This window comes from Phaethon aethereus, assembly GCF_964289735.1.
Source record: "Phaethon aethereus genome assembly, chromosome: 3".
NCBI lineage: Eukaryota > Metazoa > Chordata > Aves > Phaethontiformes > Phaethontidae > Phaethon > Phaethon aethereus.
This window is the reverse complement of record NC_138576.1, coordinates 122,990,665-123,009,411: the sequence shown is the minus strand read 5'-3', so window position 1 is coordinate 123,009,411 and position 18,747 is coordinate 122,990,665. Positions and strand designations below refer to the sequence as shown.

Here is an 18,747-nt window from a genome sequence, read left to right as displayed (position 1 = left end):
GTTTTGTTCTAAGAGCTTCCATTTTCTTCTTCCTAAGCAGAATGCAGAAAAAAAATTAAGATGTCGGAACCGCAAATAATGTTTTACTTATACTTTTTATGTTCCAGCAGCCGCTATGCTTTAAGATATTAGCTTTGATCCATGAAAATGAAGGAAAAAGGGGTGAAAAAAGAGGCAACCATACTACCTGGTATGAATTTGGTCCCCAAAGGGGGATATTCTTGACTTATGATGGTTATTCTCATGTCTCTCTTGTCATACTTGATTTTGTATCAACTGACTTTTTTACACAGGCTGAAGTTACTCCATTAGTCCATAAGGGCCCTGTCAGGATGGACACATAAAATTTCTTAATTCAGTTTAGGATGACTAATTTCCTATATGAGAATGAGGGGAGTGCAGAGCTTCCTTCCCTGTGGAATGGGAAAAAATGTAAAACAAGGAGTTATCAGAGTATACCAGTATTGTTTCAGGATTCACTGTGAAGCATTATATCTGAAACATCTAAACATTTACATAGAGCAGTGTCATCTTAGACAGATTTTGTGAGAAGTTTATGTGCATGAGGTAGGGTTTGTTGGTTTTTTTCCCCACTGTAACGGAGCTATATTAATTCTTTATCAACTGATTTGTACCATGGGACATGCTAGTGAGATCATATTACTTTGCACATGTGAACATTCCTCAGAAGTAAATGATATTTTTCTCTGCTAGATGGTAGGATGTAAGTATGTAGTTCACCCTCTCAGAGTAGTTACTGGATGAACATTTCGCAATGCAAAAATCTTTGGTCATATTTGAATATATGGTCATATTTGAGAATTTGAGAATGGTCATATTTGAGAAATACAATTGGTGTGTAGGCAGCTTCTGTCACTCCTGAAGTATGTCAGGTAGCTCAGAAAAGTGTATGGATGAACAGAGCTTCAGCACATCACTTCTAGATGGTCCTGCCTGGTCTTTGCTTTGCCAGCTACTGTTGGTCTATCTCAGTACTTCCCAAATTTAGGAGCACAGGCACAGATGTGTGAACAGAAGTGTTAACCTGATGGCAAAGCGAGAGAAACATTATCGTATCTCTCAGAGGACTGGTATACTAGAATGGTGCTATGTAAAAATGTTAATGAGATAGAGATAACGGGGAGTTTGTGTGGCCACAAGAGTTTTAAAAAAAAAAAAAAGCCTATACAGTCTTTGTTAACCAGAACTTTGTTCACTGATTTGTAAAGTGTGCTGAACAGATTTAAATTCTCCAAATACAGACAGTTGCCAAAAGCCAGTGTCACGTTCATTTTATGTTAGTTTTAAACAGAAGCTCTATATATCTACTTCCTTCTTTCAGCATCCATGGTTTAGAGGTGGTCTCTATCTGCTTGCATTTCACTGAGTGCAAAATGTGTATCAGCTATTTTTGCAGTATTCAGTCTTTTCTGTTCCACTTGTCATGTCACGGTGAGGTTTCTGAACATAAAGTAAGCGGGAAAAATAGATATTAAAGCTTAATAGTATTTTGAGATGTCATCTAGTCCTTTCTATACAACAAGGCAGACGTAGTTTTACCCAGGGCTAGTTTTATGCTAGAATATCTTAAGGTTGTTCTGGAGCTTCTTAGCCCATAAGCTGTGCCACTGTATTTGGGGATTTTGTTAAAGAGACTGACAGCACTGCTTTCTGGTATCTTTTGCTAGACAATATTAGCTTTGACTATACATAAAATGTTCCTAATAGAGGTTTGTTTATACCCATCTTAAACACCTCCATTGATCTAGCTTCATATTTAACTGCTTTTATGAGTAGAAAATTTTTTCTAATGTCTGATTTAGATCACCTTGGCTGTGATTTAAGCATGGTGATGCTTTTCACAGATTATTTCACAGATGCACAGGTTATTTTCCTCCTCTTGTAGTTACCTTTTACATGTTTGAAGACTCTTAGGCTGTCAGTCATTAGGGTTTTCTCTTCTGTTTAGACTAGACAATACAAATTCTTTCATTTTTTCCCCATAACTTACTTGACCAGACTTTAAGCTTTTCTTCCCAGCTCTCTCTCTCTCTTCTTTCTCAAAAAGCGTTGCCCAAAGCTGGATGGTGGACATCAGTCAAGATGTGCATACTGCTTAGTAGCACTAGAGTGGTTTGTCCTTTTGCCCTTAACGTTATTTTCTTAAGAGATGGCTGGGTTTTTTTCTAACTCCTTTTACCTTTAATATTGCTTCTTATAGAGTTGCCTGCTCTCCTGAAACCTGTAATTCTGCTGTTCCACTTCCTGCTTTTCCTAAGTCCCTTGATTTCTACCATTTTATGATCAGTATAAATGAAAACTTTGAGTTAAGGTACCCTAACGTCTACTTAAACTGCTTCCAAGATGCAGCAATGTTTTGAGTATTGTTTTATAACTTGCCCTACAGCAATATGGGAAGAAATAATATTGGAGGTAAGGGAAAGGCTTGCAAAATGTCCACAACTATTTTTTCCATGAGTAATGGGTCTAATGAAACCTGATTTCATCTTGTTTTCTGTCCAGCATCTTCTACCACCCCTGAACATCCCAGCTTGCCTACCACATCCTTGCTTTCCAGCTGTGCAAGAGGCAGAATGTTCAGAGCTATATAGATGCTGGCTCGTGGGTCATAACACTTGTGCATGTGTAATTCACTCCAACAATGCTTAGAGAGCCAAGAGCTCTCTTTCCTTCAGCGCATGGATTTGGGTATCTTTGCACTATCAAGGTCAGATTTTCCTGAAGCTTTCAGGAAAGTTCATATTTGAAGACCTCTATTCTTCCATCAGATTTGATTGAAATTGGTCTATGAGTTCAAACGCTACTAGAGGGGTACTTGCAGACAGAGGGGTAACATGAGGGCATAATCCATTGCTTGCTTAGAAAACAGGTTAAAATTGTTCAATTCCAAAGGATAATTCAACTGACTTTTTGCTTCTTGCTATGCATTTGAAAAGGTGTCTTCCTTTGCTGAACAGACAAAACATGCTTCAGTCACACCTTTCCCTCAGTATTCTCGCACCTGATTTCTGTCTCTTGAATTTCTGGTGTGCTGGTTTTTCCTAATCCTTGTCTTTTCAGTCAAGAACCACAGCCTCTAGGTGTTTGCCTCCAGATAGATGATGAAAACTAGTACTTAGTGGGGTGAGGACTTTCCTTTTTGCCTATATCTAGACTGCTATAAAACCTGAGGAGAGCATTTTTTTAAGGGTGATTCCTGCAAACCTGATAGTTACAGAAGGTTCAGATGAGAGAAAGCCAGCCGTTCTTATCTTCAGTGTTATGGCTTACATAATTACTGGAACTAGTTTTAATGTATGATGTACTGAAAAAAAAAATCATGTAACAATTTATTTCTAGATTCTTTTTTATTAATCTTCAAACAATTGAAGTAGAATACAGTTATTTTGTTTTGAGCTCTAAGATTGAATTTGCCAATTTAATAATGGTTAATGAATATCATTACAATTAAATAGACATTAAGAAGTCATCAAGGCCCAGATCATCTTTTCCAGTTGTACAAGGCAGAAGTTGAAATTGGTGGGAAAAGACAGCCTCTTGTAGAACTGTTGTACCACCTCTGGGATCCTGGAGGAGCCCACCTGCGAGTTCCTCCCAGGTATAAAGGTGGGCAGTACTTGATCATAATAGATTGAAACGACATTTTCTTGATATTTTCCAAACAAAAAATAGCTAGAGAAGGATGTTACTGTTTCTGTAGAGTTTTAAGTGGGAAAAAAATCTGAAGTTAGTAATTGGTTGTCATCTGTTAAAATATATATCTTTTCTGCATTAGGGCACAAGTTGGTGAATCCAGGTTACTCTGTAAACTTCCTGGGGTTCTCGCAAGATAATTTGAGGATAGGAGGGTTGCAGCCCATGTCATGTTTTTAAATTAAATCGTGCACTAATTCGATCACATATGCCAGTCCTGATGCTGGCTTTGGTATAGTCCATCTGACTTTAATTATGCCATGGGCGCTGCTGCCAAGTTGCCTAACTATTGTTTAAATGAATTAAGACAGCTTCTCTTGTGTTTGAAGGTGTCAAGCTATTCATTTTCTCAACTTCATTCCCATTGTGATGTGCTGTGAGACTATTGGCATGTTTATAGGATGGCTGTCTCCCTCACCTTCCTCAAATTCTTTTGTCCTAAAAACCAATGTGCTATACAGTGAGTGAGCTTATTCTGAATGTTGGGTTTTTTCCCTCTAGGGCTCTTTTTTGGTGCTTAGGTCCTTCCCTAGCTTAGAGGAGGGCCTTTTCTACCCAGGTGGTCATTGTCCTACTGAGTTTTTAATTCTCTTATCTGTAAAACCAGCAACACAAATATGGACTACCTCTTTATCAGCTGTTCTTGAGAAATTCTGCTTTCCTCATCATTAAATTGGTGATTTTTTTATTATGGTATTTCATATCTCTCTGTTTCCACTCCATGCATGGTATGCCAAGAGATCTGGTTTAAATATAATTTAAAAGTAGTTCAATGCCTTGAAAGAGATAGAGTAAATCCAGCTAAGACTCTGATTGCATTAACAAAATTGGCAATGATTTTCTCTTGTTGTCACCTTTCTGAAATATGATATGTTACTCCTTGCAATAATAGGAATGTCTTGGAAGACACATTGCTTCAACTTAACCTGTGCATAACTCTCAGAATAATTAGAACAATGTGCAAATTATTCTAATGATATGCAGCTTTCAGGTAGGAAGTGTGAATGCTGTAAATTACATTTGTGATCCTTTAACAAGGGACCTGATGTATTATGCCTTCCAGAAGTCTTAATCAAAACTGGTGCTGTCACCTTGGGAACCAATGATGGCCTGAGACTGTTTCTGAAGTTTTAACACATTAAGATTGAAGCTTGTGTTGTATTTGGTCCAGGGAAGTCTAGGGACACACCCATACTGATAGGGGATATCTGTCTCATTATTCAACTGTTTCCATTTGTCACCTGTGCAAAATCCTGGCCCTGTTTGAAGCTGTTGTACTATATAGTGGGAAAAGCTCTGGGATCCAACGATGATTCAGTTATGCAAGCTAGTGCCTAAGATCTGTTTGTTCACCTATAGAGTTTTCTTCACAAGGGAATTTTGCAGGAAGAGCAATTTGATGCCAGTTAAAACATTTTCTGGTGTTCTTTGCAAAGTCACTATGTGGGAAATTGAGTTGGTGGGTTGCTTCATGCAGATTTTAGCTCAGAATCCACACTGTGCAAAATCACTAACAGTCTGGTTAGATCATCTCAACTACCTTTCCATTCAGTTACAGTACTGATCCCAACAAATACTAGTTTTTTCTCAAAAATGTATATGAGATGCATAGAATTAGTTTCTAAATGATAAATGACTTCTGGAAGAAATTTCCTGTATTAGTAGATCACCGCCAGTGATGTGCAGAAACTGACAGCCTTTGAAGTGATACCACTTCATCATCATCTTGTTAATTTGTTTATTCTTAAAGCCAGAGCCGTAGGATTTGAATGATCTGGAGATATTCTGATGTGGCCAGGCAGTGCAAATCTTCTAGCTTACTATAAGCTTTGGAAATAATAACAAACACTTGCTGCAACTTGATGCCGTGAACTGTGTCAGGATTGTTGTAACCTAGGCGTTTCATCCAGTCCTTGTGTTTGATTCAACGAGCCTGGCTTTCTACTCTGTAATTGCTGTGAGGTTAGGAAATAGCTTCTGGTGTTTGTAAGTATCTCTCTGGGTGGTGAACTTCATTGTTTTGTCTCTAATAATTTGAAACTATTAAGCTCCATCTTTGTCCTCATGCCTTCCTAGTAATGTTGAGTTGAGTCCACGTTGAATTTTCTGGGGGTAATGGCAGAGTAATAGCTGTATCAAGGCATACACATTCCTTTTTCTTTCTAGTGTTTCTTGCTATTGCTTGCAATGCACAGATGTAAAGCCATTGGAAGAAGAGTTTACTATGCAATTTTTTTTATCTCCCATGTACGAGTTGATGTAAGTGCCTTAGTTAGTATCTGTTACCTTGTCTGAAACCTACAGTTCAAAGTAGTGTTTTCTTAGATTTTTGTCCCCGTCATCACATTGCGTTTTCATGGTTTGCTACTGGCATTTGTCCTGAGTCTGTGTGAATGACTCTAACCTTCTGTGCTGTAAAGAGATGTATGTGGCTTTTCTTTGGACAAACACTGTAGTATGACCATTCTGCAATGTGCAGTTCTCCTTGCTGGACTAAATGCATACCAGATGAAAACATGTGCTGATCTATAGGTTTTGTGAAAATTGCACAGAGTGGACAGTTTACTTAATAGTTGCAAATAAACATTCATTGGTGCCGGAATGCACATTGCTTGTAGTGTCTGTAGGGCTAGAGATTCATATCCTGAACATACCAGGCTAAGTAACTTCTTGAATTATTACAAATATCTGCATTGAAACTTATAAAACTAAGACAATGAAATGTGCACCTTCCAAATATATCTTTGTTCTAGTTTGGATCTCTTGCCACTGCTGTCTCTAGACTTCTACCAACTTCTTTTTTTCCTGAACATTATTTATGAGTGAGTCTTCTGCATCCTTCCAACCTCCTGTGCTGCACTCAAAAGTGCCATTTTAGCATCAGAGTAAAGCGTTAGGCTGAAAATTATATAGTAAGGGTATTGTTTTCCTAAATATATAACAATGTTTTCTATTTAACAGTATATTTCTAATGTGCTTGTCATTCACATCTGTATTTTCATAGTATTAGTCTCCTAGTTGGCATTGCAGGACTTGATTATTTGGTTCTGAAAGAATTTATTATAAGGTGAATATGTTGGAGTATCACTTGTACTCGACTGAAAAAAATGATGCAAGTCTGGAAGGTGAAGATCCTGTCTTTTCATGCCTTTGTTGGTATTTGCCTGTAGTATGCTGTCATGAATTTGTACAGAGAGGCTGCAAGTTTTTAGTCAGTAATTAGATGACAGTTGGTTAACAAAAGCCATTTCCTGGTGTTTGTGAAAAGTATGGTGAAAGGACCCAATCTTCATACAAACCTCAAGTAGCAGAACAGAACAAGCAGCAGTTAATACTGTTTACAGGAAGCAAACTTTTCAGAGTTCCTGAGTTGTTAAATTCTAAATCTCTGGCAAGTTCAATAGCACATGGACTCCTAAGTTGTGCTGAAGGTGTCTTATATTTCCTAAACCTTCTGGACAGTTTTGGAAATTTTACTCTTAGTCCTTATTGATTGCCTTACTACTAGGTATATATTTCTTCTTGAAATTTCAGCAGAAATCAATAAACAGTCCAAATACGGATTCTGCAGACACACAGTAATAAGAACTAAAGTTTTTTTTTTGCATGGTTGCTATTTATAGTTTGTGTTGTGTGAAGATTATACTTTCTTGTGGTTTTGTCACATTGCAAGAGACTGCAACCTTCATTTTAGCACCTTTTAGATATATAAGTTTCACAACTATTTTTAAGTCTTGTCTGCATAGTTCAGTAAGCTAGGAATTCCCCATGTAGCCATTTTTGGTTTACATTGTAGAAACTTGAGCCTGTAAGATCTGAAATGTGTTGTAACAGAAAAGAAACCACTTTAAGTAAAGGATGTCATTGCCAGTAACTGAAGAGATTCGTGAAGTAATCTCAATTTGTGTCAATAGTATATTCATTATAGGCAGCTTCTGATTTTCATAATTTCCATTTCCTTTTTTCTTTTTCTGAGGACTGCATACAATCATTAAGAATCGCCCAGTGTCTAATGGATGCCTAGGTATGGTGGTTTTGGGAAAACGTAATAATTATGGCAGTCAACCTGGTGAGTTTGCATAGAGCCTGACATTTTTGTTCTTTGAGACCCTGCCTTGTGGTGACAACGGTCCACAGGGTGTGGAATTGCACACCAGCTACTTCAAACTGTGACTATCCAGTTGGAAGCTCTGAGTGGGATTTAGCCAGACCATACCCTTCTCATGGCTAAAATGGGACCTTGTAGTACCCCATCTTCAGCTTCTGCTCCAGAAGGGTACCGGCCTCTCTAGGTCCTGTCATGCCCATGCGGTGCGCTCACACATCCTAGGACATCTAAAATCACCTACATTTAGGGTCTTGTCCCAATTGCTTTTCGTATAATGATAGGGAGGAAACATCTGTTTAGAACCAAACCATCTACAAGTAATCACAAGTTGCATCAGTGATTGTCAGTCTGTTCTCCCATCAGTTTTTAGATGTAGCAGCGCACTGTCCTGATTTGCTCAAGATTTCAATGTCATCTTGAAATCTGGCAGATATTGAGCAAATGTGACTATGACTTGGTTCACAGTTTTCAACACCTATATCTTCATACACATACCTGTCTTGGAAGGTTTATGTAGATCAGTCAACTTGCATTTGCTTTTTTAATAGGTTGTGTGCAACAATATGATAAAATCTGATCCAGAAACAGATGAAACGTTCATCTTAAACTGTGGGAGAGTAAAATAAAGTTTCACCCACTTCTGGATCAGATTTTATTCCTAGTGGGGAACTTATATTTAAATACAAAGACTTTATTATTCTCCCAGTAGCTTTATTTCAAGGATATAGCTGTCTGCAGATACTGCTGCTGCATTGGAAGGAGCCATAATAGCTCAAAAACTATTTAATTAAGGAGAGATTTCAAAAAGCAGATTGGATTTTCTGGATTTCTTTAGAGTTTATGTTGTCTCTACAGAACAGACTTGCGTGAAAACATGAGTTCTCGGGTCTCTGTTTCCTTGATGCAACGCCAATCACACCAGCATAAGTGGTACCCCTTTGCTAGTAAATTAATCTGGGCCAGCACATAGGTTTAGTACTGTGACACTATGTCTGTGCTGTCCATTTCTTAGCTCTCCCCTTGATGCAAATCTGGCTCGTACTGGCTAGCACTATTCCAGAGGCTGCAGGACCTAAATGCAATGAAAAATGCTCTACTCGCTTTACAGGTAGTATGAACAAATATTTAGGTATTATTCGTCTTTTATTTTCCTTTGTTAATGCAAATATTGTGTTTTGTAACTATTCCTTATAAAGGTCTTGCCAGGAGTGTGCTTAATAGATTTCAAGGTTAGTTTACATCATTATTAGAGCAAGCTATTTTGATTAAGATTGTGTGTCCATTGTGCCCATTCTAATAGCAATGTAAGATTTTTTTGTTAGTGTTGATTTCTCCATTTTAAAAACTGAAGGCATTTAGGAGGGGATTCTTCATTATGGGAGAGTTTCAAAATACTTTGGGTAACTACAGAACACGGGGATCTAAGAGGTGTTGCACTTAAATCTGACTTTACTGCATCGGCATCGCTCCTGTTGACTTCCTTGGCATCAAAAGCTTGCCCAAGAATTCTCTCGCTGTGAGTGTTTTACTGGAAACCAATTTGCAGCTGTGGTTTAAGGCTGCTGCCAAATTTGTTGACATGGCTTCTCTGTAACTATGTGCTACAGAGTTATGAGGCTGAGCTGCCAGCGTGGCCTTTGGTATCAAGAGAGTACAAGACAGCATGATCTAATAAGCTAAGCAAAGACTCAACACATAGAAGCTGCATATCCTGATTGTGCTTTTGGTTTCTGAGAAGTCAATGAAATGGTAATTTGTCAAACTCCATGGCAAAACATCCATTTGTTTTGAATTTTGTCTGTAGCATTTCAGCGTTGGGTGTCTTTACATTGTATTAGTAGATTCCTTGCATTTGTGCCTGGAAAGTATACTTACTCTGTGGCAGACTACTGAGAAACTATTTTGATTTGGAATGCCAGCAGAATTTTTAAAACAAGCCAATAAAATGTGGATTAGCATATCACAAAGGGTATTTACTGAAGACTTTTGAAGGAAGCCAAACACAAAATTGCTGAGTAACTCTGGGCTGCTGCTTAAGTTGGCCTTTCTGCCAGACAAAGGGGCAGTTACAAATAAGATAGAGTTTTTGAAAAGGTGACCAAGGAGATGCAGGGAATGGAGTCCCCCAGGAATCTTTTATTGGACCTGTGGTCTCTCACGTGTTCACCAATGGTCTGGGAGAAGGGGGTGAGGAGAAATAGGTGACAATATGTGTTGACAATACTGAATTCTTCAGGGTAGTGAAAAATTAACTCTGGACAACAATCATTGCAAAAGATTCTTGTTGGTGGTGTGTAATGCTGATAAAACAATAGCCAAAATTGCAGGTCACTAAATAAAAAACAATGAATGAATTGGAGGGGGAAATGATCCTAGAGAATGCACAAATAGCAATATGCTCTAAATTAGGTATTTATTGCAACTGGGGAAGGATATATTGTAATCATAAGAGATATTTCTGAAACTGTGAACCGTGGCAAGAAGGCAAGTAAAATGTTAACAATCTTTTAAAAAGCAACAGAAGACAAGACAAAGTATCATTTGCAGATGTATAAATCCATACTGTGCCCTGAAGTGTTGTATGCAATTTTAATTCCCTTCCCCTGCATCTCAAAAAGGTATTATTGAACTTTGCAGAGTGAAGAGAAAGTTGAGCATTAAAAAACAGATTTTTTTATTTTTATTTTAAATCTGTGTAAGGACAAGGACACTAGACTAGACTAGACTTAAATAGATTAAGACTATTCAGCCTGGGAAGAGACAAGTGGAGAGGTCAGAAGTCATTTAAATACCGAAAATTGAGTTGTGTAATTGGTTGAGTAGGAAAGATGAACAGACAACAATGGTCAAATGAAATTATCATGCAATTTTATAAAAAAAAAGGAAATACTTTTTTTAACAGATTAAATCAATTATCAGAATTCACAGTTCTGTTCCACAGTATTTTTGAGTTCAAAAATGATGAACAAATTCATAGTTATCCCCTGGTGACTATTAAATGTGATAACACAATCTCAGGCTCATGAAATCTCAAAGCCACCAATCGTTGGAAGTTGGGAGGGTATACTGAGGAAAGGTATCATTCTCTATTTCTGTTTTTAGAATCTTTGCCTGATCACCTGCTACTTAGGATTGCTACAGTTGAGGTATGGAGCTAGAAAATGTACTGTCTACTGCAGGTGTTATTACAGGTAATAATATACTTGTAAGTGTGCTATTCAGCAGAGCACCCAGTGTGTATCTAGTGTCACTAGTGATCTCTGAATCATTTCAGGCATTTGTAGGAGATCTGCTGTATTTGATTTTGGTGCCAGCAACAGCTTAATTACATCTGTTTTCACTGTCTAGGTGCTTTAAATGCACAGTCTCCAGTTCCACCTTTTTTTTTTTTCCCCTCAAATAAAGCTTTATGACAACATGTAAAAAGTCAACAGTAATGTAATGCAAAATGGCAATTAACCATTCCCTCATGATGGTCAGTCAGTCACCCATACCCCAATGCTTGGATTTGGAGTGCAGCACAAAAATGTCCACATTACTGCTCTCCAGAAACAGCAAATCTACTTGTTTTGCTTATTCAAATCCTGAGACTCTCTCTATTTTTTTGTGGGACTCTAGGGGTGAATGAAATGGTTTTTGTTTTCCTCAGTTTAGTTTTTAGGCAAGATGTCACTGGTTTTTTTTTTTTAATTTGTTCTCTCAGCCTTGTACTAACCTTGGGCTACTTGAAGACTCTTGGTTTTCATCATTCATAGACTGGAGAATATGGGTGTCAGTCTGACTCTGCATCCTTAGAAAATGGCATCAATAGTAGTAAATTACTACTAGCTCTTTGTGTTAAGGATGGTAGGTGACAGTGGTTACATGTTTAAATACATATGTCATCCTGACTGCATAAAACAACAGCAGTTCAAATAAGAGTTCCTCAACAGAAGAGTTTTATTGTGGAGGAAGGTTTTTGCAATACAGGAGTCTGATATGAGCTTCCCTGTTCCTTTACCAATAAGATATATAACAACAAAGTGTTTCTTAATAAAATTGATATACAGAATCATCATGCTAATTCTCTCCTCCTGGGCTCAGGTGCGTTATCACATAATCACAGCTTGACAAGCTACAATGTCAGTTGAATTGCCATAGATGACCATAAGCATGCTCTTAGCCCATGGCGCATGTAAGGTAATATGACAGAGCTTAATCCTTGATGAAATACTTACTTTATCTTGTCGCTGTGTGCACACAGTTGTTATGGCTCGTGAAATATGACTTGACCATGTATTTAACTCATCCTCATAAAATGTTTTTCATAGTAAATAGGTTGCCCTAAAAGAGCAATTAGCTTGAGGTAGGAGTGCATATGTAGCATTGTTTCAAAGGTCTACCCTCACACGGTGAGACCCAGCCCTGCATTCTTTCTCCCTCACAGTGCAATCTTTTCAAAGTCTAAATGTGTTTCTGTTTAGCCCTACCAGCAATTTTTTCCTTTTTGGGTTTCCTTCAAAATCTTTATATTCTGCCTTGTGCCCAACGCCTTTTTTTTTTTTTCTTTTTCTCTCTCCCCCAAGAAAACTTTGTCAATCCAGGATTGGATAGCAAGTTACTACTGAAATCAAAATCTTTTGAGGATAAAGGCATTTTAATGCAGCATGAAGATCAATAATAGTCTAGGTGTGACAAGTACAGTGAATTTGCAGTTGTTCTTAATATGATTTTCTGCTTCAGCTTGCTGCATTACATAAATAGATAATCTACTTTTTTAGTTCATCCATCCCACAGGCAGCCGTGTATTTCTTCATATGTTGGTAGTCTTGCTTTATAATATGCTCAAAAATGTATGTCTAGTACTTTTTTTTTTTTTTTTTTACAGAGGGCACTATTCTTTCTGGATTACATTTTATTATTTTTGAATTGGCATGTTGGCTGTTACTAGACAGTAACTGTAAATGCCATCAGATTTTGCAGAAATAAGGGAGTTACCTCTCTCTGCCAAAGAGTAATCTGATAAGGCTGCTGAATATAAGTTGCTTTGAGAAGATTGCAACTGAAAAACTTAGCTTCTTTAATTTGAAAATGGAAATTTTAGAATATTTTCAAGAAAAAATATTTTGTCCACACATGATTGTAAATTTCTAGAAGTTGCTTACAATAGGGTCACTAATTCCAACAAGCAGTGTGTCTGTGTGTCTCCCCTCGTCTTTTTTGTTTTGTTTTGTTTTCAAGTACCCTTAGAAGTATGAAAGAGGTCATTGAAAATGTGATTAAAAGCATTTGTGAAATCAGAACAGAAATAGAATGCAGGGATCATAGCTGCTTTGGATACTTCCTCAGATCTGAAGAACATCATGGTAAAGGTGCCCTATTTTAGACAGGAGTTGTTGTATATAGGTTACTTACTGCAATGGGTTACACAAGACTTCCAGAAGCACAGTCAGGCGCAGTGTAGGTGAGTTTTTAATGCTGCCCTTCCCTTTTTATAGCTCTGTCTTGCAAGAGCAGAGTGTTGTGGTTTGCATTTAATCACCTTTGAAATAATTGTCCAATTACACAATAGTATGTTGCCGATCTTTCATAAGTTTCACATGTTTCAAAATAGACAAGGGAGTGGTGTTAAAGACACCTGCAACTGAGGACATTGGTGGAAAGGAGAGAAAATGGAAGATACTTGTAGTGGTCAGTAATAACTGCAGTGTTAAAGGTCCTCCTCTTCAGGCATAGGTTGCATCAGCTGACATAGTGTGAGGGCTAAATGTCTCTCCTAATTTGTGGTGTATTAGAGAAAAAGATTTGCCTCAAGTTCTAAGGTCTAAGCTTGGATGAGTTAAAATGTATTAATCACAAATTTCTCTTCTATATTTTCAGAAGAATGGCATATCAAATGGAACTCTCTACAAAAAAACATTTATTGAGCATTTTGAACAGGCACCAATGTATGTTGCTGTTCTTACTTTCCTGGGTTTTGGAGTGGGAACAATATTTGGCTACCTGCGAGATTTTATGAGAGCCTGGGGACTAGAAAAACGTAACGTTGCTGCAGAGAGAGAACAACAAAAAGTATGTATGAAAAAGACATTATGTATCCACAGCTGAGTTTTCCCCTGCTTGCAAGTTATGTACAATAACCTACCGAAGTAACAAGGCAGACAACTTTCATCTTAGAAAAGAACATTGCATAGGGATGAGAAGAATGACACGCACTGCAATATAAACACGTGTATGAATATGACCTATATATATGTAAAATGATAATTTTCACCCAGAGGGATGTTCACCTTGTTCTAAGATTGTCAAAATACTATCAGCAAAATAGAATCTCAGTGTTTTAGGTCAATGCACAGAAAAAGAAAACTCAGAAATGCGTTATTGTTAAATATATCATCTCTCCACATCTCTTAAACCCCAGTTTTCCTTTGTCTCATCCGGCTGTCTTACTTTGTCCTTCATAGTGATAGGCAGTGCTAACATCTTTGTAATTGCTGACCTATGTTTGCTGAACCTCTGGTCATGGAGCACTCGGGAATCATTGTCCCAGTACAAAGTGAATATAGCCTGAATTCTTGCAAGACCTGACTAAGAAATTTTTTTCATCCGTAGTTATAGGTGAAACTTGCACCTCAGCAAGAACAATTGACTTCTAATTTTGTTTAGATGTTTTTGTTGCTGCTCCTTCTCTGTGCAGTTTGAGCCATCATTTACAGTAACACCTGGCATAATGGAGGAAAAATATGAAAAACAGTGTTACTGTTCCTCTTGTGAATAAAATTCCTGAAATTGTTTCCTCTTTTGGCTTTTCAAAGACGCATGCACTACTGAATGTAATATGATGGTGCAGTCTTTTTATCAGCATTCTCATGGAATATCCTTTTCAATTCACTTTGTGATTTGGCCATTTGTTGAGCTATTATGATTCCAGACATACCGGTTAAATCTTTTTGCCAACCACGATGGATTACGTGTTCATTTAATTCTCCAGTCTCCCACATATGTAACTACATACCATGTTATTTTATCAATTTATTGTATCCAGTGTCTAGTATGGCTTTATCGCTGTTTCATATAAAACTTTGTTCAAACTCCATACCTTTCTTTTAACTTAATTTCCAAGTAAAACCCATAGACAGAAATTAATTGTCAGCCAAACTAGTTGTCTTAGCTGACTGTTTACATGTCCAATATATAGGCCAATAATGCCCATATCAATTGCATTGGACTAGCTTTAATCTAATGTACCTGGCATTTCATGAAATATAATGAATTCTTTATCCTAGTTTTGCAATCCACTCCACACATAGCAAAATGCTGAATTTGAAGCATTTGGTTTCTCCAAGTGAAAGAATTGTGAGTTCTTCCATTTCCAACTTTCCAAATATTGGACTGGAGAATTAGGCCAACTTGTTGACCATTTTAAAAAAACAAACAAAACGGCAACAAACCCCATTGTATTTCAAGGGAATTAAAGTAAGATACTTGCAGATTGGAGTTGTTTGTGACATAGAAACTTGTGTCTGTTACAGCTCTATTTACTAATGAATCAGTTTTTTTCCTTTTAATGAGAATGACTTGGGTACAGAAGCAGACATTTTCCGAGCAACGTAACCCTGTGCATGTTTTCAAACCAGGATTTTGTGCCACTTTATCAAGATTTTGAGAACTTTTACACCAGAAACCTCTATATGAGAATACGGGATAACTGGAATCGTCCAATTTGCAGTGTCCCAGGGCCACAGTTTGATCTCATGGAACGTGTTACAGATGATTACAACTGGACGTTTCGGTGAGTTAGCTCACAATCTGCAGCTGTCAGCTTCATAAGAATACTCCTGATACATCTGCAAAGCACAGAAAGTTGCATCTAGTCCCTCATACCTAGATCCTTGCCTACTCTACATCAGCATATGAAATCAGTACCACACCGACAATCTGTCCCCTTTCTTCTGAATATTGTATGGAAGGGTCTGAACCTTATCGCAGACGGGTTTAGTTTGGCTGTATCAGCACAAGTAAAACTGCTTATACTTCACTGAAAACAATAGGCCTTTAGTCAGAATATTACAATGAAATTTGTTGTATCCCTTGGTTAGGATTTAAATTGTAATTTCTTGCATTGCATAAATGTGGCTTCTTACTTACGTAGTGAGTCTTTGGCAGTGCGTTTTAAGCAGTTTACAGCTTGAAGATTTCAGTGTATCGCAACTGTTACCGAATTAAATAGATATGGAAACTCACAGCGTAGACAATGTGTAGGTTGACTCTATTTCAGCTTATTGAGAATTTATCATAATGTTTCCCACACCTTTTGCCTCATGTTTAATTTCTGTGTGTGTGTGTGAACACTGATGACTTTGTGGAAGCTGTTGACAACTTGCTTGAAAAAATAGTGTCTATAAGTTGTTCCTTAAATAAAGTCCTAGGTTTGTTTGTTTATTTAAATCCATAAAAGCACCCTTTCACCTAATACCAGTATATTGCCATCTTCAGCTTGGAATCTGGAAAACATTCTAAGCAAGAAGCAGTATTTAGTCAGGAAAAGAGAAAGCCTGGAAAAACTTTTGGGACATTCAAGTATGAGGATTGTAAATTCCCAAATAGGAATTTGGCAGTGGAACAAATTTGATGGGAAATTTTGGGGATTTTTTTCTTTTCTTTTTGTTTGGGGTTGGAGGGAAAGTTGCACTATTCTTTAAAATTTGCTTTAATTATAGGTTTACAGGAAGGACTATCAAGAATGTAATCAATATGGGTTCTTATAACTACCTCGGCTTTGCAGAAACGGATGTTAATGCTTTGAAAACTGTGACCATAGAGTTACAAAAATATGGGACAGGAATCTGCAGTACCAGACAGGAAATGGGTAAGTAAACAGCTAGATGGGCACCAAATTTCTGTAACTGTATGCTTTTTCTTACAGATATCTTGAAGGGATTGGATACTTTGAGAATTTTAGTCACGTCAACAATTACTTGTTTCGCTATTAAAAGTGATGCTGTGTTTTATTCATTACCACATACGGAATTTTTTAAAGGGAAAAATGTTACTGATTTTTCAAAAAACAAAAACAAATGTGTCATATAGTGGCCTGGGATTTTTAATGATGGAAGTAACAGGCTTATTCTTTAAAAGAAGTAAAATAAACATTGAGACTTCAATAATTGTTCTAGGGCAAAATTAATTGCGTCACAGATTTATATCAGTTACCACATACAGTGTTCTGATTAGTAGAATGAACTTTTACTTTTTTTTTTAATCCCATGTTCTAAGAATATATTGTAATCTTTTATGAGAGATTAAAGGGCACAACATAGAAATTCTAGTGTGCCTCTGAAGAAGAAATTCAGGAAGGCGTCATCTGACTTTTTTGGTTCAGACATCCTTTATGATTTGTCTGCTTTTTTGCTTTGGAGGCTGCATGTGGTGTTATCTTCAGCTGTATATTTTTACACAAAGCCTTGCATTCCTAATGGTGCAATCAACCTGCATGTCAGAGAAAACAATTTTGAGCCATAGAAATACAAGGGGAGGTTTGAGGTTTCTCTTCAGGATTTGTCTTTCTTGGGAGCTGTCAAAAGAAAAAAAAAGGTAGGCTTCCCAGAATGAAGAAGTCTTTTGTAGACTTTTTTCCCCTCACTTTCCCATCCAGCAACCTGAAAAATTTTCATTTTGTATCTCTCAAAGCAAACCGTTTTCCTCCAGAAATCTTGTGGAAAAAAATATTGTATTTCTTTTTTTTCTTATTTAAAGTCTCATTTCCAGACAAAAAAATAATGCAAACCTTGTCATCTGCTTCTGATCTTGTCATCATGGTTTGATTTGCCAGTAATAAGTATGTTAGTGACACTACTCAGAGAGGGTTTACAGATTGACCCTACTTTCCTTTTGTAGGTTACCCATCTGGTGACTGCAATCTATTGTTTAACCTGAATTGCATGCTTGAAAGTGGTCACCATTACTAGTCATCTAAGGTATTGAAGGAATATTTCTCTTGTCTTGTCTTTTTCTCTTGGATTCTGGTTTGTCTGAGAACGTTTCAAGTTGTTTTCAGTGCGTCAAAGAGTATGCCTGGCGTTCTTCATTCTTTATCTTTTGTGGAAATTTTATATGGAAGACTTGCATAACTTTGACTTACTCTCAAAAAAAAAAGTATAAAAAGATTGATTCTGTCTTCACATATAAAAAAGTCTTCCTAGTTAACTTCATCTAGTCTGTTTTGAGAGCCAGCATATACCGATTTCTAGGACTTTCTCTTCATCTGAACTCCTGTGCAGTACTCAAAGTTATTTGGACAGATTGAGCAAAGTTTTAGATTTGTTCTAACTGCTTTCACAACAAATAGTCCCATGAACTTCATTCAGACTATTCACAATGCAAGAATGGGCTACAAATAAAGAACATTTTACAAGACTTCTCAGTGTCAGTCTTTTAGGGAGTGAATTTCAGAGAGCAGCTTGAACATCAAGGCTTATTAAAATAGGAAAGCAGGGTGTTAAGACCTGGCTTAGATGGTGTAGATGAGCAGTGATAGCATTTTGTCCTAGGCAGCTAAGAGAGAGCCTCTGCTTGTGGAGCCAGTGGAGAGAGAGGTTGCTCTGCAGAGCAACTCTGAGCAATGGTTACTTCATTGGCCCTGGCTTTGTTGGAGCCTGTCTACTGCCAAGAACTGTATAAACAGCTTAAGGAAAATAGCTTCTTCTTAGTAGTGTGGATACCCTGTTTTCTTTTTCCTCTACCCTCTTGTGCTGCTTCAGCTCTTTTCTGGTTCGTGGTTGAGCAGATCTGAAAAATTCTGTCAGTGTTAAATATATATACACACACACATATACTTTCAAGAAAGAGGTGAGGAAGGGTTTGTATGAAAGATCGTACCTTTTTTAATTATCATTTGCCATCTTCATCTTAGAAAAATAGAACAAAATGGTTTTCTTCCTGGGCAG

At 37.2% G+C, this 18,747-nt stretch overlaps 1 protein-coding gene across 1 annotated transcript in view; it reads left to right on the top strand.

Annotated features, from left to right (window-relative positions):
* Positions 1-18,747, top strand: part of SPTLC3 (serine palmitoyltransferase long chain base subunit 3) — a gene marked incomplete at both ends in the record, with an annotated part of 84,272 nt that overhangs the window by 20,258 nt on the left and 45,267 nt on the right. The window contains 3 exons of the mRNA XM_081997526.1: positions 13,682-13,873; positions 15,439-15,593; positions 16,522-16,670. Of these exons, the coding sequence (XP_081853652.1) occupies positions 13,682-13,873; positions 15,439-15,593; positions 16,522-16,670 (496 nt within the window). The remainder of the gene's footprint in view (positions 1-13,681; positions 13,874-15,438; positions 15,594-16,521; positions 16,671-18,747) is intronic.